Raw genomic sequence first — 20,661 nt, 5'->3', positions numbered from 1 at the left:
AAAAGTCAACAAAGTATCAGGGTTGAACTAACATTTAACATATCTTCAGAGTGTTTCCTTCTGTAACACAGAATACATATTTTCATTGGAGCATGAAACTTTCTCTTGAATAGATTGTGTTTTAGGTCATAAAGTATGTCTGAATGAGTACAAAAGAATTAAAATAATCTCTTGCATCCTGCTAGATCATAATGGAATGAAAGTAGAAATCAACAACAAAAGATACAGAAACTACACAAATGGAAATCAAATAATACATTTTTCACAATTTACTTCAATACTTGACTTCTTTTTCTTTTTTGAGACCGAGTCTTACTATGTAGTGTAGACAGGCCTAAACTCACTTATGTAGCCCAGGCTGACGTTCAACTCATGGCAGTCCTCCTGCCTCAGCGTCCCAAGTGCTGGGAATACAGGCGAGTGCCATCACACTGCACATAGCTCCTCATTTAGCTTTGTTTCGTCCATTTTCCTGGAGACGCTGTAATTCTGTTCTTTGTGAGTGAACAGTGCTTCATTGTGGATGCAGGTGACTTGAGGGTTGTCTGCTGTCTGGAGTCCTGCATTGTGACCATGGAAGTGCTGAGGTTTTCTCGTCTATTTGAGGTTCCTGGCGCCTTGTGAACCAGGCAGGATATCTGTATCTTTCCAAAATTTTTTAGTAATTAATTCCTAAATTTGGTCATTTAACTTTATTTCAGTACTCCTGGGGGCTCTGTTCATAATTCCTTGAAAAGATGATTTTATCCATGAGAATGTTTTTTACAATAAGGTCTGGTGAAATATCAGATATAGGTACTTATAAAGCTAGTAAAATTAAAAGCATACTTTTAAACTGTTTAATGTAAAAGTGCTCATAGAAACATAAAATCAGATAACTACGTGAGGAACTCCATGTCCCAACATCTGGCTTACGCCATTATCAGCGTTCAGCCAGTCCTGTTTCTGTCCCCCTCCCCCCACACACGCACACGCGCACACACACACACACACGCGCACACACACACACACACACACACACACACACACTCAGTGTACTCCACCTATCCTGTCAGAGTTGTGTGAAGCGGTGCTGGGTGTGGTGGTGCACACATGCCTGCAGTTCTCCCTCTAGGGAGGCTGAGGCAGGAGAATCGCTGTGAGTTCAAGGACAGTCAGGGCTACACAGGTTAAACCAACCTGATCTACCTACTGAGAGCCTGTCGGAAATAAAAACCAAAGCAAATATAGCACATCATCAAATATGCAGCATTTGTATGGGTTTTTGTTAAAAAAAATGTTTCAGTATTAGGGGCTAAATTATATTCACCCATATTGATCCATCCATAAGTTGCAGCCATTTGATTAATGTTTTTCACATTTCATTTGTTATATCACAAGCACCCCATCCCTTTTTTCCTTTCTCCTTCATATGTTGTAGAAAGTGGATCAGTAGGTTGATTTTCTGTACTATTGAATTTGACTGTTTTCATCCACATTCTATTTTATCCTATTTTATCATGTGTATTTCTTAGAAACTTACAATAAAGTCTATCTTTGACTAGAAAAAAATTAGTAAGGAACCTGAATTAGAGATTGATTTCCCTGAGTCAGTAATTTTAGAGTCTTTTTATGAAATGCACATATTTTTTCTTCTAGAGACAATTATGATTGGAGTCCGTAGGGCTCACTGGCTTCTCTGAGTTGTCCAGCAGATTCGTGGCGTTGGCCCCTGCAGGTGTGGCGTACTGAAGGATCAGATCAAGAGCGGGCGCTTACTGATGAGTGTTTTTGTTCTGTTGTTACCTGCATACAAGGGGTGTTCTCAAGGAAGCATGTTGTCTAGTTGAGGAGCAGGGCTCTCAAACAAGCTGCACAGTAAGTGTGGCTCAGTGGGAAAAGCCGTGCAACAACACGGCCTTCATTGCATAAGTGGAAGTCAGCTAACAGGAAGCGGGAGAAACTGTGACTTTGAAAACTGATCTGCTGTGGTACTGAGCTCTGTTCGTTGACTTTGAGTTGGAATGCATTAAAAAAGAACTGAGGAAAGCATTGTCTTAGATCTTACTTGAAGAAGTTTCTAATAGGGCGCTGAAAAAAGGTCATCGCATATTTTAGGAATATAACGATGGATGTGAAGTCGTTTCCTGGACTCCTACATTTTTGTCATCTAGGAGCAACTGGTAACTTGTTTGAATTGGGCGGATTTGAAGATCTGATGTAAGCTGCCGGGTCTCACTGGTTGTGTTACCTTGCTTGACCAGCTTAGACTGGAAGTCACCATCCTGCCTCAGCCTCCTGAGTAGCTGGGCTCCAGTTCTTTAAATAAAAAGAAGCTAAACCATTTTGCTAAATGTAAAAATCCTTTGCCTCAGAACTATTTCCCTAAATATCAGTTAGCTTTTGGGTCTGTTTAAATAGTCAGCAGTTGACTTTCTTTTCCTGTCCATTGTGCTTTTTGTTTTGTTTTTGTATTTTTGAGACAAGATCTTGCCATGTATCCCAGACTGACCTTGAACTCTGTGATTCTCCTGCCTCAGCCTCCAAGTGCTGGGATTACAAGTGTTCGCCACCAGGCCTGGCCTGCTGTGCTTTTGTGCCGTGAGGATACCACAAGGACTGGACCAGACACGCTCTTCCATTAAATTCCAGCTGGGCCTTTTTGACGTTGCTGGATGACACCCCTTTCTGTAATGTGTTTCCCCTGTTGCGTGTGGCCCGCTGTTTTGTTACAAAGCCAGGAAGTTGGTGTAGGTTGATGGTTCTGCCCAAGCTTGAGGGGCTGGCTATGTGTGGATGGCCCTCTTGCTGGCTGAGCCCCAGGGCATCACATGGCAAGAGACAGCCAGAGTCCACATCTTTTTAAAAAAATGTCGTGGTAAGGCTGAGGCAGGCTTGACTCTTTGGGAATGAGCAGACTGCATTAGGTGACGGGTGCACACAGCTGATGCCATAAAATACGAGTGACTGGATTACATTAGAGATGTGTGTGCTGTTCTAATTCAGATGTGCACCTTGGGTGAAGAACCCGTTTGAAGCATCACTTGAAATACGAAGTCTTTATCTTGTCCATGAGTGGTGATGACTATAGCTGTCTGCTGGCTTTTCAAGGTTTTTTCCTCAGCGGGGAAGACATGGCAGAGCTGGATGCATTTGAGAATTAGTGAAGGTGGTTTTTCCCATCTGGTCTTTCTCCTCTCTGGCAGTTCTTAGTCCTCTGAACTAACCTAGAGCATTGAGGATTCTGTCTGCCTGTCCTGTATTATCTAGTAACCCTCTCCTACACTGTCAGTCTTTTAATCTCAGGAAATAGCAGATATAATCTGGAATAGTAATATCAATATGGTCAAGTAAAATAATAAAGTTTTTAATGCCTACCTTATTCTTACATCTGGTCCTTGTCTCATAGTCTGTATTTATTTATTTTTTCTATTTCAAAGTGATTTTAGTGTCCCTGCATTTTCATGGTAGCTTTCGTCACTGGGGTCTGAACATGTCTCACCACGCCTCCCCTCAGGTTGAGCACCGTCCTCTGTCCACCCTTTGCTTATTCAACACACACGATAAATAGCACACAATCCTGCCTTCAGAAAGCCTCCACTCCAGGAGAGTAATCACACAAGTAAACAGGCTTTGGAAGTAGACAAGGGGCTTTGGGTTGGGAGGAAAGAGGAGCTAAGCTGAGATCTGAAGAAGGTGTAGCAGCCAGTTCGGCAGGCCATGAGCCTCTGCAGGCACCTCCGGCCGGCACCTCCGAGGGAAGGGCCTGGCCAGTCCTGATTGCAGGAAGGGAGTGGAGAGGGGGGACGGCCCCTGTGGGCTGACAGCTCCCTGTAGGGTTCTGGGTAGCAAGATGCTCAAATCAGAGGAGTGGAGATTTGAATCCTTACTCCGAGCTTCCTAATCACCATGTGTAACAGAGCAGCTCTGATCTCAGTTCCATCCGTTGTTGATTTTTTGTTTACCACTGCAACATCTGAAACAGCACCTAGCAGAAAGGCAATCAGTAAACTGTTACTGAAGAAATGAGTTCTGATTCCTGTTCGTGATTGGCCATGTGACTTTAGGCAATTTATATGAAAGCATTCAGAACCTTGATGTCCTAGATGATCAGATAGCAATAAAACCTACCAGTGAGGAGTGAAGGAGTGCTCTATAGGAAATAGTCAGCACGACAAAATGTGCAACACTTTATGTGAAATCTTTGTGACCAGACGTAGTTTGGAATTTGGAATTCTTCACCTTCAGAAAGGTGGTCCCGTTAGACAGGATAGGCGTCCCCTTAATAGGGCGTGGGGCAGCGCCCAGGGGTGGGAACTCGGCAGCGGAATAAACTCGCAGAAATAGGTTAAATGAGGACCACAATAGCTTCGTTTCCCTTTGGACCAAATTGTACCTCTGAAAGCTCAAGTTGAGTTTTAGAATAACTTGGGTTTTTCAGAGCTCGCGCTGTGCTCAGCGCAGGTGCGGGCACAGCCTGCGAAACCAACCGTTCCCCAAGCTTAGTTGTGCTCTGCGGCTGTCACTGGTTCTTCACTGTCTTTTTCAGTCTCGGTGTCTCTAAATGTCTCAAAGGCTCTCAAGGTGAGGGTTTCTGTTGTGTTTACTAATCTGTTTCAAGTGCTGCAAGAACACTGTAGCAGGGTTGACATGTATGTTTCTGACTGCTGTTGAAATAAAACTGTCTTGTGTTAATACTTTATTTTAAGTACCTCAAGTAGGGGAAAATGCAGTTTTAATTGTTACTAGTTTTCTTTGGGCATGTAGGTACACACCTGTAAAATTCTGGAAGGCTGAGGCAGGAGGATTAAAAGTGCAAGTCCAGCCTGGGCAACATCTTGAGATCCTGTCTCAAAATTACAAAAATGTAAAAGTAAAAGGTTTGGCATAAAGCTCAGTGCAAAGGCCTGGGTTCAATCCCCAATCCGTGAGGGAAAAACAAACACACATAACTAATTTTTGAAAACGGCACAATGAATTTTTGTTGATGTGATTATAAGAAGTTCTGTACATTTCTACAGCCTTACATAATACTGTCTCTTTTTCCTTCTAGTTCATATAACAAATAGTGAATACTTCATCATGAAGGAAAGCTAAGGCTTGTTCATTCCAAAACTATTTCCCCAGCGTCTGTCCTGAACCGAGCGCTGTGCTGGCTCCTAGGTTCAGTAGTTACAGAGAAAACCGTTAGGTTACTTTATCTGTTTCCACTCTTGCCATTGGAAGGCCAGGCCATGGTTCACTCCTAGAGTCACAGAGTGCCGCGCTGTGCTGGAGTGAGCCCAGAGGCTCTCGGCCTTTATGCCTCTATGCCGCTCTGGGACAGCCTAACCATGGTCTCTGTGATAGAGCTTCCTGTTCTCTGCTCCATTTGGAGTAGTTTTCTGTTCCTAATATACTTTAAATCCTTTAGGCTTAAATCTGTTTCAGTTATAAAGTACAAATGGAGATTGGGTTTAGTAATCATCTTTGGGTCCTATGTTGTATGTTACTGTATTTCACTACACAGGACCTGGCGTCTTTCAAAGAGTAACTCAGATAAACACCCTTTCACATAATGGTGCTAAGTTAATTTCTCTTGACATTTAAACCATTGGATTTTGTAATTGTGCTGCATATACTAAACTGTTGCTTTGATACTTAGCTGGATCAACATTCTATAAGAATGCAGCCTTGAAATGTATCTTCATTCTTAACTGTGACATGCTCTTGAGAAGTTTTTGAGATTTTTTAACCGTTTTAGAGTTCTGTGATACTGTTTCTATCCCCCGTGTGTTGTCCGTCATCTGCAGTTTCCGTGGGCTTTGCATAAAGGACATTTCTGGTGGCTTACTCCTCGTAGTCTGGGAAAAGGCTGGAGGAGTGGTCTGCGCCCACAGTGCGGGGAAGCAAACTAACCTGAAGAGGGAGACCGTCATTACATTTTGAGAAAATAATTCACAGATAGTTCATTTTACTATTCTAAAAAAAATTTTTAAAAAAGATGTTAAGTGCCATTCTTCCTTGAAATTTACATGACATTCTTTCTGTTTACAGCATAAACAAATGTAAAAATTACTATGAAGTACTTGGAGTTACGAAAGATGCAGGTGATGAAGATTTGAAAAAAGCTTACAGAAAACTTGCTTTGAAGTTTCATCCAGACAAAAACCTCGCACCTGGAGCAACAGATGCATTTAAAAGTAAACTTTTTTTAAAAAAGTAAATTCTTAAAAGCTACTTTACTAAGTCTTTTTAGAATTTATTTTGCAAGGTTTTGAAGTACTAAATTCTGCATTTGGACTGGTGCTTTTAGAAACCATCATAAGTAAGGGCTGATGAAGTCCTTTAAAATTTTAAAATGTTTTATCCTGACCCAGATCAGTGCTTTTGGCTTCATGAGAGCGACTGCCAGTTTGATGGTCCTAAGTCTGTTCTTGGCACGCCTCCTGTGTGCTTTCCTGTTACTGAGAACGTGGTTGATGGTGCTGCGTGGTTCCTAGCATGGTCCATCTGGTTCTAAGCCAGACTAATCATACAGTTTTTGTGAGTTGTTTGTTTTGTTTTGTTTTTTACTACAGACTGTCCAGAATTGGGATGTTAGAATAGCAATCTGCCAGGGTTCTTATATTTCTGTTAAACATAGCCACTTTTGCATTTGAGAACTGATTTTATAACTTCATATTTTGTTATAATTTATTTGCAGTAGTTAGCTTCTAGTTAAGAGTAGAATGCTTAACTCTATGATTGTTTGTTCTCGTGAAGTAGGCTGCATATAAAACTCTGGGGTCTTAGAATATAACAGGAACAACATACTCATTTTACACTTTCAAAAAGATAGAAGGCTCAATTGATCCTTCATAAAACAATATTAAAATTGTTTACAAAGTGCTTTTATGTCTTGGAGGAAGTTGCCAAGCAGTATCCTTTTGGGGATTCCTAATACATTCCAGCCAAAGCGCTGCCAGAGCAGTTCTGGTAAATGAAGGTAAACACCACCTTGGCAGGGACAGTCTTTTCAGGTCCTTAAATGAAAAGTGACATGCTGAAATGGAGAATGGTTACCTTATCCAAAAAACATGGACGTACAGATCATATCGCTGTCAGTTCATCTCTTTTTAAACATTTCTAGAAAACAGGGCCATTATTTTCTGTCTCTTGATGGACAGCTCCAGAATTAAACAAAATTGACACATGTAACAACACTTAGGTAAATTTCTAATTTATTAGTCGTAAAGTTGGGACATTCTGGTAAAACTTTTCAAATAGAATGAATATATTTAATGCGTTTCATTCCTGGCATATAATCTCTATGAAGAATTTTAAACTCCAATAAATACAATATTTTTTCATGTGTTCAGTCACAAAGTTACTTGTCTTGGGATAATCCTAAGTGTGTGCACGTATACTGGGACTGCTGCATTTCTAAGCAGTGAAGAGCGTATGTGTCTCCCCAGGAAGCCAGCTGCATGCTCAGTAGGGCTTTACAGAGTGGTTCTGTGTGAGTGCGGTACATGCCAGAGATTGATGCTCTGCTTTGCAAAATGAGAAACGGTGCTTACCAGAGTGCTGGAAGATGGTTTATCTCTATGAGAGATGCTCACATTGCTCGATCCACAGGAGAGTGTCTGTAAATCAGAATGTCTGTTTATTAGTCCCAAAGAGGACCCGAATTGGGAATTGGTTGATAAGCCTATTCTTTGTTGAGTGGAAACTAAATAGAAAACCAAGTTGTAATCGCAGGCCCTTGGTGAGCAAGTGCAGTTGGAAAATCTTGCAGTGAGTGTCATCACGCAGAAAGGGCAGGATTTTCGTTACTTTTTCATTACTTTCAGAATCATTTTGTACTTAATCAGTTACTCTTCTGTTTATCTCTAAGCAGAGTTAATGTTTTGTTCTCTTATACAAAAAATGAAAGTATAGATTGATTATGATTTACTAAGTCATTATTTGATAGAAAACGGAAACCACTTGGTTTTTATTATTTTCTCCAAGAATACAGAAGGAAATGGTAATTGGTTTAGGGAATTAAATTTGATGTTTCTTATGTGTGTTAACAGCTTTAAAAATAAAAGATTACATTTAAGGACAGTGGACTAAATGTTGCTGTTTCCTCTTTTGAGATTATAAGTTTTCCAAAGCAGAAAAAATTATAATTACATATAGAGTAACTTCTACAATATACCTAAGCACATTTAAAAATATTCTAATGAAGTGGATCCCTTCCCTTCCAGTCAGCATGGGTGACACCAACGTGCCGGCTGGGAGGCAGCTGGGGTGGAGAGCTGGCCTCGCGCACACAGCAGCTGCCCTGTCCCCGCTCCACAGATCACTCAAACAAGCAAACAAACAGCAGTTGCATCGTCTTCACAGATACCCATGCGTTGTAGAGCGCATGGTGCCCGTGGGCATAAATGTGAGGTGGCACCAGCAGCAGTTGTTTGTGGAAGCCGAGGCCTGGGTTAGGTCTGCTAGTTAAATATTAACATCCAGGGTGCAGGTCTAAGAACGGAGGAGTTCTACACTTGAGTCTCGTTCTTACTGGGAAATACAGGGAAACCAGCTGGGATTTATCCCTGTCTCAGAGACTTTATAATTCATAAAGTGGATGCAGATTTCACACAAAACATATGCAGCCTAGTAATCCCTAACATCTCACACACATGTTGTAGTTTTTCATTCCCACTTTTTAAGTTAATACTTACTAAAAATCTTGTGAAGTCATCAAGGGTCCAGTGTCATCCACAGACATCAGTGTCACAAATAAGAAAACTGAGACTCAGATTAACTGGCCCAGTTTCTCCTAGACGATGGACTCTTAACTCAGTACTAAAGCATGGAAGGAATAGAAGAGTATCTGTGAACAAAGTGAGAGGAGGCAGCGGTGCAGGCAGTCAGTGCAGGGCCACTCGGGCCAGGGGAGCACGGGAGCTCTCCAGAGGTGAGGGTGAGTGGGCTGACTGCCAGTGGGGAGGGAAGAGGCTGCACAGTCAGCAGGATTACACCTTCAGGAAGCAGGGTCGGCCTGTTTATTCCTCCTGCTAAGGACAGCTGAAACCCTGAGAGTTACGCAGTGAACAAACAAGATGAATATAGGAAGACTCTGAAAGGTGGGCCGGAGGGTGGACCAGTGAGGGGTTCGGTACCTCAGAGAACATGGTACGGTGAGTTGCTGACGTGTTGTTTATTTTTGTTTTGCTTAATATATTCCAGATTGAGTGCTGGAGGAACAGGCAACACAAAACACCAGTGACACAGACAAGAAAAGTCTTGTTTTCTTTAGCTAAACAACCAGGAAAGTATAGCCTAAAAAACCAAAATAATCCTCTACTGCAATGAAATAGCACAGCCCCAGGCTCGCCCCACCCTCAGGTACCCTGCAGAGACCCCAGAGAGAGCCGCAGCGCCCAGCCCTCTGCGCCCAGCCCTCTGCGCCCGGTCCTCTGCGCCCAGGCCTCTGCGCCCGGCCCTCTGCGCCCAGGCCTCTGTGCCCAGCCCTCTGTGCCCAGGCCTCTGCGCCCGGCCCTCTGCGTGAAGAGGGGGTGGGGTTTCTGAGAAAGGCTCCTTCTTTGTCTTCCCTTTCCACTCCCTCCTCTGCCCACAGTGGTGGAGACTGCCCCAGCCTGGAGACTGCAGAGGTGACTGTTCTCCTCACTGGAGGGGCCTAGTGCAGCAACAGGGCCTTTGCCACCACCTGAAGTAGCAAAGTCCCATCCTGTGGCGTTGACCCACGTATACTCAGCGTGGTAATGAGGCTTCCCTAGCCAGGGTGCTGTAGTGCAGTCTTGACGGGAAGCTGGAAATCACACTCTGCCCAGGGGCAAGGGTAAGCCCTCGTTCCTGCTTGATTGTCACCAAGTCCAAGGGAAAACTTTGTTTCCACTGGAAGTGATAGATTCTCTGCCCTCTTACTCTGCTAGAGAGGTGTTGACAGGAAAAAAATTAAAACAGAAGGTATAAATAAGACCAGAATCTTGTAATAATCTAAATAAGTTACAGTTGAAAATCACTTGCCATTACAAGAATTGGGAACTCAAGCTGAACTTAAAAAATCAACCACATGACAGAAAATTTAGAATTGCCTGGCAAAGATTTTTAAAGTAAAGTGATTCAGTGAGCAATTGTGAATATGCTAGAAACTAAAAATTAAGAGTCTCAGCAAAGAAATGGGAAATATGAGCAAAGAAATACAAGCTACTAAGGTTAAAATGGACATTTTACAGCTGAAATTTTTTAAAACTGTAAAGCAGCAGAGACCAGTCACACTTAATCCACAGAGCAGAAGCAGTTTGGATTATAGGAAGTTTGATGTCAGAAGTGAGGGCAGCAGAAGGGAGCTTCATACTTCTTAGATGCTGAAGTGGAAGAAACCATCAAGCCGTAATCCTGTGTGCAGCAAAGACACACTTTAAGGGGAAGGAAAAATAGGAAAATTGGTCATTAGCAAACATGTCCCAAAAGGATGGCTGGAGGAGGTTCTTTAAACAGAAGGAGACATTAAAAGAGTGAGTCTTAGAATGGCACCGTGGTCTGATTTGTCCTCTCTCCCCCATGTGTGTGCGTCGGAATCTGCTTGCCAGGGCGAGGAGCCTTTGGATGAGGGCCGCCGTCTTTGTACCAAGAAGCAGCCTCCTCAGACAGCAGGCCTGGCGGGGCCTTGTTCCCAGGTCCCACAAGTGTAACAAATATGTGAGACAAATAGGAAGGAAACATATAAGTAAATAACAATGTATTTGGGTTTCCTTTTCAATTTCTAAATTATGGTTGCCATTTGAAGCAAAAATTATAACTTAGGGTTAGGGTTCTAAATTAATGTTGGAAAAACACGTAAGGCAATTATACTATGAATGCAGGGAAGTAAAAGGAAGTAAAGGGAGTAAGGATTCTGTGCTTCAGCTCTAAAGTCGGTGTCAGTAAAATAATACCAGTAGACTATAACAAGTTATGTCTATATAATGTAGTACAGCTACTAGAGAGATACTCAGAAAACACTAGATAAACCAAACTGGAGTTCTAAAAAGTAGTTGAGGAAAATTACAGGAACTTAGGAAAAAGAGAAAAAAAAGTAAATACAGACATTAACTTACTCTTAATTACATTAAGTGTAAATGATACATATATGACAATTTGAGAGTAGATTGACAGTGAATTGAGACACAAATTCACTATATGTTGTTTGCTAGAAAATTGCCACATAACAGTACAAACAGTACAAAAGTAAAGATACCAAAAACTGTATATGAGGTGTGATTAAAAAAGTACAGATAATCCTCATATAATGATGCAACTCTTTAGTGACTATTCAGACTCACCACTGAGGTGCACTGTTCAGGCTTACAACTTGTTTTCTTTGTATGTGTTTTTGATACAGTTCTGTACATCTTGTTTATAGATCCTCAATGTCTTTTTTGTACAGTACAACTTGTTTCTACAGTACCATAATTTTTGCTGATTATACAGTACAGTACTGTAGTTTTGTGGTCTGACAGTGCTGCGCATGGGGGTTAATGCAAATAAAGGCAAAGTCATCAGGTTGGAGTTTCTTTTGACCATTTCTTCGTTGTTAATATCGTACACACTATGTATACTATTCCTCATTTAGACACCAATTAATTGGACTGTGTCTCATCACCAAGCTCGGAGTGTCTGTGTGGCAAATATATGTATTTTTAAAGGAGTTATATAAGATGCATTTCTATTGATCCCCATCAGAATACTTGCTTGAAACTATTCCATTTTTAAAATTTTGTTTTCATTTATTTTTTTTGAGACAGAGTCTTACTATGTAGTCCAGTCTGGCCTTTTAACTTACTGTGTAGTCCAGGCTGACCTCAAACTGAGTGATCTTCCTGCCTCAGCCTCTGGAGTGCTGGGGATCACGAGCCACCTGTGTTCCATCGTTGTCCCTTTCTTCTTTGTTTGTTTGGTTTTTTGAGACAGGGTCTTCTCTGCAGTCCGGGCTGCTCTTGAACTCATTGTGTAGCCCAGGTTGACCTCGAACTCATGGCAGTCCTCCTGCCCGGCCTCCCACGTGCTGAACTTGCAGGCGTGCACCCCTAAGCCTGCTCCTTGCCACTTTGCAGAGCAGCTCTGAAAGTCGTCTTCTTTTAGCTGCACTGTTGCAGCTGCCTTAATGTTTTGAATTGATTGAAAACATTCACCTTCATAGTCATTTGACTTTAGGGAGGAGCCAGAAGCTGCACAGGCCAGATCTGATGAGTGAGGTCGTGTTTTTACAAGCTTGTCTTTCCACCCGCAGCAGCATTCACTGTGTGTTAGGTCACAGCTTGCAACGTCAGGACAGAAGACTTCCAGAGCTGCTTCAGGGTGCTAACGAAGAGGAAATAAAGCTTTGAAGGAGGCGAGACTATTGTGAGGTGGATTAGTGGCAGTGTGTCTTTTACTATAATACATTTTGAAAATTTATGCATTCACTATATATTTTGATCACCCCTTGCATTATGAAAACATTCGTTAAAAGAAAGTAGAAGTCAATTTTAGAGTAAAAAGTTAACCAAAGAAATACATTGTATTATGATAAAAGTCAGTCTGTCAAGAAGACGTTCTGTATGTGTGCTCCCAAGAAACAACACTGTAGAATATGTAAAGAAAAAGTCGATATAATTAGGAAGAGAAGTAGACACAGTCATAGTAGTGTAATTAGTTTCCTATTGCAGAGATAAAATGCTTGATACTCAAAACTTGAAGGAAGAAAGGTTTACTTTGGCTCCATTTTAGAGGGTTCGGCCCATGTGTGGTTACCTGGATCCAGAGCAGAAAAGGCCTGGTGAAGAACAGCTGCTCAACCCATGGAGGCCAGGAAGCGGGGAGGGGAGGGGAGGTCTGGGGACAGAAACGCTCCCTTCCAGGTCACCTCTCAGTGAACAGCTCTCCTGACCAGGCCCCACCACCTAAGGGCGCACTCCGCGCTGGGTCGTCAGTGCGTGACTGCCTAGACCCCCTTCTGCACACCTGAGACCCAGGAGACAGGCTCACGTCCATCTCATGATGCACGATGCGTTCAGTTCTTCTCTAAGCATCACCAGAGCCTCAACAGTTCCAGCGGAGCTGAAAAATCCAGTCTGAGCCTCCGAGCCTGTGGTGCGAACCTGTGGCATGTGTGCCACAGTAGGCTCTTGTATCACTGGAAAGTGAAAGGTTGGCATCATTGCCCGAGGCAAACTCTGAGCTGTGAGTCACTACAAAAATCAAAAACATGAACTTGCGATTTGCAGCGGCATAAAGTGAATGTTCCCATTCCAAGGAGTTGGGCCAAAGCCAGATGGAAACTCAGCAGGGCACACAGTCCTCAGCTCCATGTCCAGGCTCCAGCATGGGTCGTGAGATAGAGATTCCTGGCTTCAAGGCAGAAAGAAAACGCACGGTGCAAGGCACAGCTGAAGCTGCACAGTCCAGGGCAGCCAGGGGCTGGAGAGAACAGAGGCCCAGGGAAAAGAACACGCCTCCCAGGTCACACCCTGTGCCCGCTCTCCTGCCAGCACGCTCAGCTGTGAGCAGTCAGGCATCCACCAGTCACTGATGATCTGTGCCCGTGATCAGTCCCTCTGCCAAAGCCCCATCTCTGGAAGTGGGAGCTCGTGGGGGACATTTTATTAGATCTAAACTATAACAGAATCAAAGTAAAAATAATGGCAAAATGTTAAGTCCGAAAGGGTCTAGTAAAAAATATACCGAGCTGAATAAAAGTAGAAATACAACATCAAAATTAGAGGAAACCTGCCAAGGCAGTGATGGAGGGGAATTTAAACTTGGCATATGTTAGAGAAGAGGAGTCAGAAACCAGTGACTGCTGCTGCGTCTGTAGACCTAGACAGAAAGCACAAAATAAGTTCGAAGGAAGAACAAAATGGAAAGCAATAAACTTGAAAGTAAAATAATAGTAACTAGTCTTCTTTAAACAGTTAAGGCAATGGATTTTTAAAACAAGGAGCTTAAAGTGATCACTATATAAGAAGCAAGTATATCCCAATAGGTTGTGCAAACCTACAAAAGACAAAAAAATACCACAAGCAGCTCCACATATATAAATTTACAGATTAGAAGTAGAATACCAATTCTTTCAAAAAATGAAAATATGTCAACTTAGTCTGAAATAATGTGAACAGTCCTATAAATCCATTTAGTAAGTGAAATATGTAATTAGTCAGACTCCCCCCCTCCCAAAGAAATTTCCAAGCTCAAGTGCTTTTTCTAGAGAATTATAACAAACTTTCTTTAAAGAAGAATTAAAAGCAAGAAAGGTTTTGCTTAAAAGACAAAAAGGTTAATTTCTCCCCCAAAATAGAAGAGAAACATTTCTCAGCCAGGCATGGTGGCGCACATCTGTAACCCCAGCTGTCAAGATGCTGAGGCGGGAGACTCACCAAGAGTTTGAGGACAGCCTGAGCTACATAATAGATTCAAGGCTAGCCTTAACTACATAGTGAGAGCTATCTCAAACAAAATGAAAAAAACTAAAAACATTTCCCAATTCATTTTGTCCTACCATCAAAACGAAACACTACAAAAGAAATCTAAAGGCCAGAATCATTTCTGGGATAAACACAAAGATATTTAACAAAATATTAGAATGTTACAATATATTTAAAAATTTGTGCCAGGTGTGATAGTGCACACCTGTAATTCTAGCACTCAGGAGGCTGAGACAGGAGGATTGCTGTGAGGTTCAAGGCCAGCCTGAGCTACACAATGAGTTCAAGATCACTCTAAACTACATAGTGAAACTCTATCTTAAAAAGACAAAAAAAAAAAGTATACCCTACCCAAATTCCAAGATTTGTGTGATATGGTTCTAAATATACGTACAACAAACGTACAACACAGTTGAATGTTCTTCACCAATGGAATATCAGTGTAATTGGGCTGAAGCAGGCAAAGGTTCATGACTACATCAGCGCAGTAAGAGCTTTTGAAAAATTTTAGCACTCATTCATAGAACTCAGAAAAGCAGTAGAGAGGAACGGCCACATCTTGATAGAGAGTAATGATAAAGCTGGGAGTGATGCACACCATCACTCATCTTAGCACTTGGGAGGCTGAGGCAGGAGGATCAGCATGTGTTCAAGGCCAGCCTAAACTACACAGCGAGACCCTGTCTCAAGAAAAAATAATAATGACAGAACACTTACAACTAGTGTTACATTTAACAATGAAAGAATAGACTGAAAAAGTGAAGCAAACATGTCTATTCAGCTCAACATAGTGCTGGAAGTTATAACCGCTGGTTTAAGGTGAGAAAAAGATATAAAAGATACTCAGAGAGGAAAATTCCTATCCTGTGGAATCTACAGAAATCTAGTAAGTGAATTACATGATATTCAGGATATAAAATGCACATAGAAAAGTCAAGTCCATGTCTCCATACTTGCAGTTAACATACAGACACCAAAATGAAAAGTAAGCTTGTAAATTAACATTTGTAATCATTAAACACTTATAAATTTAAATATATAATTTTCAAAAACATACATTTAAAAGTAAATTATACAGAATAATGCATATTTTGTCATTTTCATACATGTAATTTAGTGCAGTTTGGCTGATTAACATTTTTATGCTGAAAGCTACACAACATTGAGAAAAACATCGGCGAAGATACAGATGAACAGAACGGAATATGCTAGGTCTCTGAGAGAGTGCACCGTACAGATGTCAGGTCGCTGCTGGCTGAAGTGCAGGCTAGCAGTTCTGTCCTGACCCTGACATGACGTGCAGGTTCATTCTGAACTGTATGGGAGGCAGAAGTGCGGCTTGGTTGAAGCTCACACATTCAGGCCAACAGGACAGGACAGGGATCCAGAACAGACCCACAGGACTACAGCATCTGATGCTGGGTGCTGGGGATTGTTCCTGGAACCTTCACACTGAGTTGTGTACCCAGACCCCCCACCCCCATGTCTTGTGGTGTTGCTAAGTTGTCCTCTGGCCTCAAACTTGCCTCAGTTTCACAGAGAGAGTGTGTGGATTATGCGCAGGCACCACGTTGCCCAGCTTACTCTGATTTTTGACCAAGGTGCAAAATCCATTCAATAGGAAAAGCAGCCTTTTCAAAAATTGGTCTGTAATGTGATTGGATACTGATAGGCAAAAAATTAACCCAGACCATAGTCTCATGTTTTATCTAATTTTCTTTTTCAACTTTGCATAATGGATCACAAGTGTAAGCACAAAAAATAATATTTAACTTTTAGCTAATGTTGTGAGAATAAATCTGTAGGGTACAGGCCCAGGCAGTTATTTCTTAAGATCTTATGCAAGTTCACAGAAGGCAAAGTGGGTTAGTCTTCAAACACCTTTAGAAGTTTGCTCTACTCTTTCAAAAAGATGAAAAGACAAACTACAGGATGAGAAAGTGTTTGCTGACCAAAGATAGGACAAAGGATTCATACCTTGAGTATGTAAAGAACTCTTAAAATTTTGAAACAGTCAAAGATATTTCATGACGATGGCAATACAGGTGGCAGTGAGGCATGTGGGAAGATTTAATTTAAAGTGAGACTAAGACACTATCGCACTGCCTGTGTGTCCTAATACGTGGAGAAATACGGTCAGCCCTGAATGCTGGTGTGGCGGTGAATTTTGGTCGGTCCAGCAGACACGGTGCTCGTTCTTACCACCAGCCACGCGGCACCTGAACAATCTCGCAGTGTACTCCTGGGCATTTACCCCAAAGAAAAGAAAATTTATGTTTACACAGAGCCCATGTTGTTTATAATGGCCCAAAATTACTAATGCCCAGGTGGTGTAGAGTGATTAATGGGTAAGCAAACTACACTGCCCACACCCAGGAGGTGACTTCCTGCAGCAGTGTGAGCAGTGCTGACCGGGAAAGGCCAGGCCCACTCATCCCATCATCCCATTCCAGGATTATTCCATTTATTTATTGTTTTTGCAATGACAGAATTTCAAAATGGAGAATAGTTTCAGTGGTTAAGGACAAGTGCTGGGCAGGTGGGTGGTCTTTAAAGGCAGTGTAAAGTGGTGAAGACCTTCCACTTCGGGCGCTTACTGGTCTGTTCATGGCATTGTCGTGTAACTTTCTGAGTACTACCACTGCGAGAAGGTACGCAAAATGATCTCGATTGTCACAACTGTGTGTGACTCTGTAGTGGCCTCAAAAAGTTTTTTAAGCAAACATGGATAAAGTGGAAGGTAGTTTTGGTGAAATAAGTGACAGGAAGTAGAAATGTGTTTTGTAAGTCTTTTGAATACCAAAATTAAAATTTGAATTTAAATCTTTAGGTTATAAGGAACTGCAAAAACAAAAAATTCCTGCCTGCAGCTACAGCACAAAACAAATGGATAGACAGGTGCTTACTTCATAACATACTGAGTAAATTGTTCCACAGACAGTAGGATATATAGCTTGTGACAGTCAGCAGTGTCTTCTAAAACATCTTTGTGTTTGAAAATTGATTTAAAGAAAGCCTTAAACTAGAATTGGGTTGCCTACATAGGAATGGTTTTAAAAGTAATTTTATTGTAAAGCTACAGTTGATGGTTAAACTCTGAAACTGATCCTGTCACTGGAACTGGAACTTCAGCAGGGAACAGCAGATGGACTTTTTTTTTTGAAGTATAAGTGAATGCCTTGGCATTGCTTGTAAGTATATTTTCTTAATCTCCAGTTATAGTTTTCCATTGAAATAACATTACAAATAATGTCTACGTTTCTGAGTCACAGAGCTCTCTGAGAATCTGAAGAACATTTGAGACCATGTCCTCAGTAGATGAACAGTCTACCATATTTTTTCAAAGAACAAGGTTCACAGACCACCTGAACACTGTCATCTCTGAATCCCAGTTTTAAAGAAGTCCCATCAGAAGGAATTAAATTCAGTGTAATGTGTAATTTTCTAACAGCAACTACCTGATGACCATCTGTTTGCTTGGATAGTTTACATATGACAGCCACCACATGGAATTGAGAAAGAATTTTTAAAACTATCCCCTATTAGTTGGGCATGATGGTGCACGCCTGTAATCCCAGCACTTGGGAGGCTGAGGCAGGAAGATGACTGTGAGTTGGAGGCCAGCCTGGGCTACCAAGTGAGCTCAAGTCTGCCCTGAACTGCATAGTGAGACCCTGTCTCACAAAGTCAGAAAAAAAAAAAAATCCTATATTTGTTGCAAGAAGCTTGCAGTCTAGTTTAAGAAGCAAGCTATATTTATGAAATAATAAATTATTAGAAGTTCAGGAACTGGGCATTTTCAGAGTATTGTACCTTTTATACGTCACCCAAGAGGACATTCTCATAGCTAGTGTGCCAAGCCCTTTGAGCATGGGACTAAGAGATAGGAAATAAACTTTCTTATGAATAAATACCGTGAGATAACAAAGTGAGATAGATAAACTCAGGTCATGTGTTATTAAGAAGCTTTATGATGGACCCAGAATAATTGAGTGAAAACAGACTCAACCCGTACTTCCATGGAGTTTACCATCTTAAACAAAATAAATGTTTCAGAACGAGAAGAGCTCACTGTGGCACTAGTATGGAAATCTAGGTTTTGTTGAGGATGCATAAAATAGAGAGGGTACATTTATTGTGCCAAGAGGTTGATCTTGAACAAGTTACTTAGCCATTTTGAGCCTCAGGGTCCTCAGCTGCAAAGTGGGGATATTAACAGATCATATGGTAAGGTATTGGGTACAAAATTAATAGGAATGCCATATATTATTGGTTATTAGTTTGAGTAATCTTGAATTAGGATACTCTGAGCAGAAGTTTTAGGAATGGAGCAGAGTATTAGAGAATAGATGAACATTCCTTTCTCTGGAGGTGGCAGGACTTGCCTGTCCAGGGAAGTTGCACTGAGAAACAGTATGTGCAGTTGCAAACAATGTATAACATCTTTTTTAAAACTCACTATTTTATCATTTTCTGGATTCATTAAGTAATTTTTAAGTGATCATAGCTTATATGAAGCAATCTTTTAGGAAATAAAGACTTTGCTTACTGACTTTCACTCATTACCTTTTCAGAGATCGGAAATGCTTATGCTGTTCTAAGTAATCCCGAGAAACGAAAGCAGTATGACCTCACCGGCAGTGAAGAGCAGGCTTGCACTAAGCCCAGCAATGGCAGGTTCAGCTTCCACAGAGGCTGTGAGGCAGACATAACCCCCGAAGACCTGTTCAACATATTTTTTGGTGGTGGATTTCCTTCAGGTACTTCCATTTTAATTAAATATCATGTTTTGTGGGGCGCGCGTAGTGGGGGGACCTTTACTCTTTTGTTTTGTTTTGTTTTGTTTTGTCTTTTTAAGACAGGGTCTCACTATGCAGTTCAGGCTGGTCTTGGGCTCACTTTGTAGTCCAGGCTGGTCTTGAACTTGCAACCATCCTCCTGCCTCAGCCTCCTGAGTGCTGGGATTATAGGCGTGAGCACCATGCCTGACGGGACCTTTACTCCTGTTGACTGTTGAGAAATACTTCTGTTTTCTTCCTTGAACTTCTCACTGGGCAGGGACCTGGGATGCCTTTCCTGGAAGGGAGCAGAAAAATGATAAGGTTGTTACTTTTCCATAGCTTGCCTTTGTCTAGAACTTATTTTAATTAAAAAAGAGTTGAAGCATGCAGGTACTCTGTATTCTATCTAAAGCTCAAGAAAGGAAGGTAAGTAAATGCGGTTACAATTATGTGGCATCTCCTACACCTGGATGACTGACGGGTTCTCCATATCCTTGTAAATATTTTATTAATGACATTATACATTGCTTTTTCAGATGGACGTGGAAATCTTCATGTGTTTCTAATGAAATAGTAAAGTCTGCTGATAGTTAATAAGATTTTGGGGATTTTTCTTACTACATCTTTAAGAAGGACATACTTACTTGAACTAGGCTATCACAGCAAATAATTTAGCATCCTTGAATGGCTCGCATGGCACCAACATCAGTAGTTTTTAAATCCACCTACCTTTTCCTTGCCTGGTTTGTATAGAAAGTAATTTTCTTTAGGAGTAACTCCTCTACAGTAATTAAAATTATAGTCCCAGGAGTTACGTAAGGTGGCAAGTTAGACATACTGTTCAAAGTTAAGAGAATCTTTATGAATGAGAATGTAATTCGGCTTAGGGGCCCTTCGTGAATATTAGTGAGAACAATACTCCTTAATGGGCCATCATGCATAATCCTTGAAGAAAACACGATATAGAACTATAAATTAATGTTTGAAACTATAATCTGAGCTTTGATATATTTAAATACATGATTATTAAAAAAATTATTAAAACTAATAATTTTGACCAACAGTATCCTAAAAACAATCAGAAAGCTTCCAGGCAATAGTGTTTCTTTTTTCAATGATTGATTTGCTGTCTTTGTTACAGCACAGCTTACTTTGTCAGTGGTGACCATTTCTGGTTTGTTAGCTTATGTGAAATCAAATATTTCATCAGCAAGAGAATATTAGAATAAACTGTAGTCTACCCATATTGTAGGTAGATAGTGTGTATTAGACAGCGAGTTCAGAAATGAACTAGAGTGCGGTCTTTGAGGTTTAGAGATGTTTGTGATTTATTTAAGTATAGAAACCAAAGTTGCAGAGTAAGAACATAAAGTTTGTAAACACAGAAAAGTCCTCTGTGTGTGCACTGTTACGGAGGCGCGTGCGGGTCTGTCCCAGGGAAGAGCTGCACCTTACGGCAAAGGGCAGAGCGTCTGGGAAGTGTCATCCTC

General features: G+C 41.3%; 1 protein-coding gene across 3 annotated transcripts in view; it reads left to right on the top strand.

Moving 5' to 3' along the window:
- The window catches only part of Dnajb14 (DnaJ heat shock protein family (Hsp40) member B14), a 47,516-nt gene that overhangs the window by 16,957 nt on the left and 9,898 nt on the right, over nt 1–20,661 (top strand). For all 3 annotated transcript variants that reach the window (XM_063260542.1, XM_003468044.5, XM_023564328.2), the window contains exons 3-4: nt 6,016–6,161; nt 18,965–19,150. In XM_063260542.1, the coding sequence (XP_063116612.1) occupies nt 6,016–6,161; nt 18,965–19,150 (332 nt within the window). The remainder of the gene's footprint in view (nt 1–6,015; nt 6,162–18,964; nt 19,151–20,661) is intronic.

The sequence above is a fragment of the Cavia porcellus genome, unplaced genomic scaffold (genome assembly GCF_034190915.1).
Source record: "Cavia porcellus strain 051 isolate PalLab524CR breed Dunkin Hartley unplaced genomic scaffold, mCavPor4.1 scaffold_14, whole genome shotgun sequence".
Taxonomy (NCBI): Eukaryota; Metazoa; Chordata; class Mammalia; order Rodentia; family Caviidae; genus Cavia; species Cavia porcellus.
This window is presented reverse-complemented; position numbering and strand designations above follow the sequence as displayed.